A 6000-nucleotide genomic window follows, 5' to 3' on the forward strand; every position below is an offset into this window, starting at 1 on the left:
GAAATTCTAATACCATTTATTTTTCCGCCTTTTTCAAACTTTTGAACGATGATTTTTCAACACAAAACTTAAGATGATAAAAACTTAAAACTTTATTGATAAAATTTTTAAATTATGAGTGTCAACGTAACTGTATACTTATTTACTAATAAATAATATCGTCAGCTATATCTCATATCAAATCTAGGGTATACAATGCATATTGACTTTTCGAATGCTCAATTTCGCCAATAAAAGTTTTGATCTATATTCGTACATTAAAATAAATGCAAAAAAAGTCGAAAAAGATGAGCGCACAAAGTTAAACATGAACGAAGCTAAACATGACTAGTTATAGTAAATTAGAACACACACAAACATTGATACTATTGTCATTCAGTTATTATTGACTTAGATCAACTTGTTGTTTTCTATCCCTACTGTTGTTGATAAATACTACTTTTATTATCTACATTATTCAAGCTAAAATACAAAATATCATAAATTTAATTTAATATAATTTAGTTATTATTAAAAAAGAAGTAATTTTTAGTTGTTTGAAATAAGAAGGTTCGCAATAAAATTGCACCAAATCACGCGTACAGTATATACGCATAAAATTACTGTTCAGAGCAAATTCAACTGATTGAAGTTCGAATTATCGAAATTTCACTGTGTATGACATATCTGTATTAAAATTAAAAAAAATAAAGTGTTTGCAATTCAATTAGCAGGTCGTAGTTTGCGTCATCGTTGCATAATTAGTTAGAGGCATATTGGTGTATAAATCTTGAGAAAAATTAGAAATGACTTGTAGGAATTGAGAAATAAGTAAATCACCCGGTAATAAATGAAACTTTATATTTGCTTTTTCAGAATGTTGATGTGTCTGGTGGGTAATCCACGAGAACTTACCGAGAAATTAGCTTGGCTGGCGCCACTTGTCGAGCGCATGGCTGCTTACGAGAATTGCCTGGCGACGCTCAATCACCGTGGTGAAGACGCCCTTTATCTTGCGGCCATGAACTGCCCGCAGATGGCCTTCGTTGCGGGATATCTGGCAGCTGCTTTTCTGCAGAAAAAAATCGACGTTGGTCAAAGACTTTATCACTCCAGAGTAAGTCTTTCTGTTCTTGACTATCGTTCTACCTTTTCGCTAAGTAGCTTACAGTCTTTGGCAAATCGATTCGATAGCTTAGTAGACGAAAGTAACCGAGATCAGTTTAATTATTAATTACTGTACTGTTTGAAATTAAAAGTGATAAAAAAAATCGGTTTCTTAAAAAATTGTACTTCTAGTATTTTCGTCCCATTTGAAATCATAAAAAAATAAAATTATTTAATTGCATTAAATAGGATATTTTTCACGAAAAAAATAATCTTAATAATTAATTAATATTTATGAAACACAGAAGAAATCTGTAGCTCATTTCTACTGATGACCGAAAACGTAACAGATATCTGTGGAATTTTCCAAGAATTAAAGATTTTATCTCCATACTTTCATTTTTTTAACAAGTACATAATCTTTGAAAGTTTTATTAAAATTCCAGAGAGGAAAGTTTCAAGTAATAAATATGTTGGCTAAGTTGTCAAATCAATCGCAATATTTTCCATAATATCTTTTCAAAGATTACTGAGAACGGTGAAACCTATGATATCACAAATACGACGTGAATTTGATTTTTTGATAGTAGTTTTTGCATTGCTTAATGATAAACAGTAGACATTTACTCTATTGCTAATATGAACAGCTTCTGTTATATATTTTTGAGTACATTTCAAAAAAAATAAGAAAAAAATTATTTTCAAAATCGTAAAAGCAAAGAAAGATTAACACACGTATTATAAATTAACTAATTTATCTTTGCTGAATAAACAATTCGATAATTCACTTAAGCAAGTTCTGTACTATTTTGCATAACGCAAATAACATTATGTTTTATTCAGGGGGACACAATCGTTCACGCGCTGGCAGCAAAAGGCGATGCTCATGGCGAAGTACTTGCCGAACTACTTTCACTCAAAACAGCTCAGGGGAATTCGATGTTCGATCTTTCAAAGCGTAATTATGAAGGTGAGTGGATGCCTTAACGCTTGTACTTTACATATTGCTATTTACTTGTATAAAAGCAAACATAAGAAGAGATATATAAACTGAGTGAATGTATTTTTGGTATCTTTAGGTGATGATCTTAAAACGCTTTTAATAAGTGACTGATTTTTTTCTTATCACTTTACAGGTAGAACAGCTCTTCACGTAGCAGTCGAGGTACATGAATCTTCAGTGAGAAATGAAAAGACAATATCGATAGGCACAGTTCGTCTATTAATGGAAAACGGGGCTGATCCTTTAGTGCGAGAAGTTAGATGTGGTGATACTGCGTTACATCTGGCTGTGTCGTTAAGCGCTGATCCAGCTCTTGTTAAAGTGTGTTTTTTTTTGTTTTCTTGAACTTACAGTTTTTACATAACAAAAAATATTCTATGATTTCATTAAACAGATGTTGCTGATTGGTAGAGGACACGAAGCAGTGAATGTGTCAAACTATAATGGCAACACACCTATGCACGTGATTGCAGCCATGTCCGAGCGTACGACACTTGACCGTCAAATGGAGGTTTGCTACGCACTGATACACGCAGGTGCTCGAACAAACATAACCAATCGTCAAGGCAAAACCGCTTTAGCTCTTGTATCTCCAGATCGAAAAGATATACTCAGGCGTATTTTTCATAAGAAGAGTTAGAAAAGAGAGCGATAACTTTTCTGTAAAAATTAGTAAATAATGTTCAAGACAGATCCACGTATATTTTAATAGGACAAAACGCTAGTAGTTTGATGATAATATAACTCATTTGATTTTGTGAATCAACTTAAGCCATAATAGTCCTTTTACAGTCAGATTTTTATTATTAAGAATAAATGCATCGAGTCAATGCGTACTATCAGAATGTTTTAGCTGTACTTACTAAACTATTAAATATATATTTCAAAATACATTTAATGGTCGAAAGATTCGCATTGGACAATGTTCAATTTCAACATTTATAGCGTTAAAACAATAAATACGTAGATTAGATTATGAATCTATGCGATATATAAGCGATACAAATTTCAAAGATATTTTTGACAAAAAAGTGGCTTAGATACGTTTTGTAAGAGATTATCAACAAAGATATTTTATAATTAGGGTTTTAACGTAATTTTTATATTGATAATGTGGCTGGGCTGGTTTTAATTGTTGTCATAAAAACATAATTTTTAAAAACATCATTTTTCATTCTACAATTTATGGATACATGCATACGTGCTATTCCTGAAAAGCTTTAATTTTCATTTTACGAAATATATTCAAATAAGTGAGTAATAACATATAATATACATGTATAGTTTGTTTTATAAGATATATCTCTTAATATAAATTAATTTCAGTGTTATGCATACGTAAATCGGAATGCATAATTCGCTGAGAATGTTCTTCAATGTAATATTGTATGTTATTTTGTTATGTATGAATCCGAATGCATATATAATTGCACACATGGATACAGATATATTTGTGCAACTATATTGTTATAAATAGTACATAAATAGTAAATACTTATATGTTACATAATGTTTTAATAATATAACTTTTACGTGAGTGAATATTACGCTCCAATCTCAAGAATAAACACAGGGTCGAAGTTTTTTGTGATAATATATGCTTGCATATATCATTTTTACCAATTGTTTTGTACAAATTATATTCTATACGTATGTACGCTTCAAGCTCATGTATTATTTGTACATAAACAACACTTCATAATATTTATATCTATGTCTTATTTTTCCTACATTTCTTTATTTTTCAATATTTTTTTATCGTGTATTTTATGCTACAGAGGCTGAAAAATATCATTTTATATTTTCACTAAAATGCTCGATCGGTAACTGTAATTTCGACCTCTCTGTAAAGTATCGCGTATATCTTTCAAATAGTCATTTTTTATAACTCAGTTATTCATAAAGTACAATTTTTATATAATTATGTTCAATTATAATTACGGTACTAACGATCCTATAATAATTCAAACACGTAAAGGTGTTTTTCTTATGAAATTTATTCGGAAACTTAGGAAAATAAAAAAAACATGTTACTATTACATGCATGACTAGGAGTAATACTCGTCGCTTATTAATCGATTCAGAAATTATTCTTACTAATAATTTCAAAACATCTGTGTAAAGGCAAACATTAGAATTTTTATTTTTTCACGTGATTTTTAATTTATTGTCATCAAAGATATGCAAGTGTAATATATATAAATTTATCGTTACCAATACTAATAATAATTTCGAAAAATTACTTTGCAATAAAATATGCTGTTTTATTTTATAAATTTCTATCATTATATCATTTAAATATAGAAATTTTATACAATTTTACAATAAATGAATCTATATAAGTCTTTTTGAAACAATTACACAGGCCGACAAAAAAGAAGTACTGAACCAGAAACGAGACCTTGAATATCCATAGGATTTTTATGCAGTGAATTCAGCATCTGAATTAACCCAACACATCAGATGATTAAGATATTCCAACCTATAAGGGCGAAAAACACGATTTTTAGCTATATTCGTGGTTATCTAATACTATTAATAATTGTTTTTTTGACAAGAATAGCACCGTTTTAAAACAAAACTCTTACCCTACAACACCCTGCTTCCAAATCTTGTAAATCTTGTCTTTTCACTAAGATATCGAAGATTGAAATTTAATTATTTTTGATATTTCACTAGTACCTCGTTAGTTGAGGTTATAAACTCGCAGGTTAGAGGATTCGGGGGTTAAAAATATTGGGGTCTAGGAGCCCGACGTTATACGTTCCAAGAATATGTGGTCCGAAATTTGAGGATATGCGATATAACTTCATATAATGTTGACGACGCTAAAAATATGGTACGTAATGTCTCGGATAGTAAAACTATTTGAGCGGCCGGCCGCTTTCTCTTTCCTTAGTTTTTCCACGTTGACGCTACCTTTCTTTACCGCATGTGGTCAAGTTCGAATGGCTAGCGATAAAGAGACGTGGAAAACTTAAACCACATCGTTGTGTTGCCAATGCGTTACCGAAAATTGAGGCTTGATAGGAAAACGTGCGGGTTAATGTTTGGATTTACGTCCAAAAATATGCGCATAGTAAAAATTCCAGCTGTTCTTTAAGTTTAAGACGTTTTCACTGTTTTAAATCTGAAGTTGCGTACACAAATGTACACGGATAGGTTTATATTGGGATAACTGTATGGGCATGCGTAAATAAAATTTTAATTATAACAAGTATCCATGTGCGGGTGGATAAGTATGATGTGAGCGATGTAGACTCGAATTTGCTCTAACCCTTTCTCGCGAGTTCGAACAAGCGCATTGTACGTCGTTGCCTTAATGCTCTTCTAGTCAGCTTCGTGAATTGTTGATGACTTCCGAAGGCCTTTAGATCCCACGAGGAAATATTCCGAGCATCGCCGGTCACCCAGGTAAACTATAGACGAGTCTAGTCTACGAACCTGACCCGGTAAGGACTATTGATAAGTCTAGCCCTAGGCCGTTAGGCGAAACCAAACAGGTTGCATACGATCGAGGCCCAGCGTTGATTTCCCTCTTCATAACATTTTTCCGGACCAGGAATAGCGTTTTTTTGCATTTGGAGATTATTAACTTTCAGATTCTGAAGGAGTTTTAACATTTAATATGGATTCTACGTCTCATAGAACATAAATATACTATATCGATTCATATTTTAATTTGTCAGGTTTTCGAGGTACTAGTGATATTTCGAAAATACTTAAACTACAATCTTCAATATCTCATTAAAAAAGAAAACGTACTAGATTTGGAAGCAGGATTTTGTAGGACGACAATTCTGCTTTGAAAGGGCGCAATCTAATTAAAAAAATATTATAATATTATATAGATAACCACGAATATAGCTAACAATCGTGTTTTTCGCACTTATAGGTTAGAATATCTCCAA

At 31.5% G+C, this 6000-nt stretch overlaps 1 protein-coding gene across 3 annotated transcripts in view; it reads left to right on the top strand.

Annotated features, from left to right (window-relative positions):
* The window catches only part of LOC131670660 (uncharacterized), a 32392-nt gene extending 28150 nt beyond the window's left edge, over positions 1-4242 (top strand). For all 3 annotated transcript variants that reach the window (XM_058946430.1, XM_058946432.1, XM_058946431.1), the window contains 4 exons: positions 856-1096; positions 1930-2056; positions 2223-2410; positions 2484-4242. In XM_058946430.1, coding sequence (XP_058802413.1) covers positions 856-1096; positions 1930-2056; positions 2223-2410; positions 2484-2729 — 802 coding nt within the window. In that variant the 3' untranslated portion in view covers positions 2730-4242. The remainder of the gene's footprint in view (positions 1-855; positions 1097-1929; positions 2057-2222; positions 2411-2483) is intronic.
* Positions 4243-6000: the final 1758 nt, after the last annotated feature.

Source organism: Phymastichus coffea, unplaced genomic scaffold (assembly GCF_024137745.1).
Source record: "Phymastichus coffea isolate CEN01 unplaced genomic scaffold, Cenicafe_Pcof_1.1 PCOF00113, whole genome shotgun sequence".
Classification (NCBI taxonomy): domain Eukaryota; kingdom Metazoa; phylum Arthropoda; class Insecta; order Hymenoptera; family Eulophidae; genus Phymastichus; species Phymastichus coffea.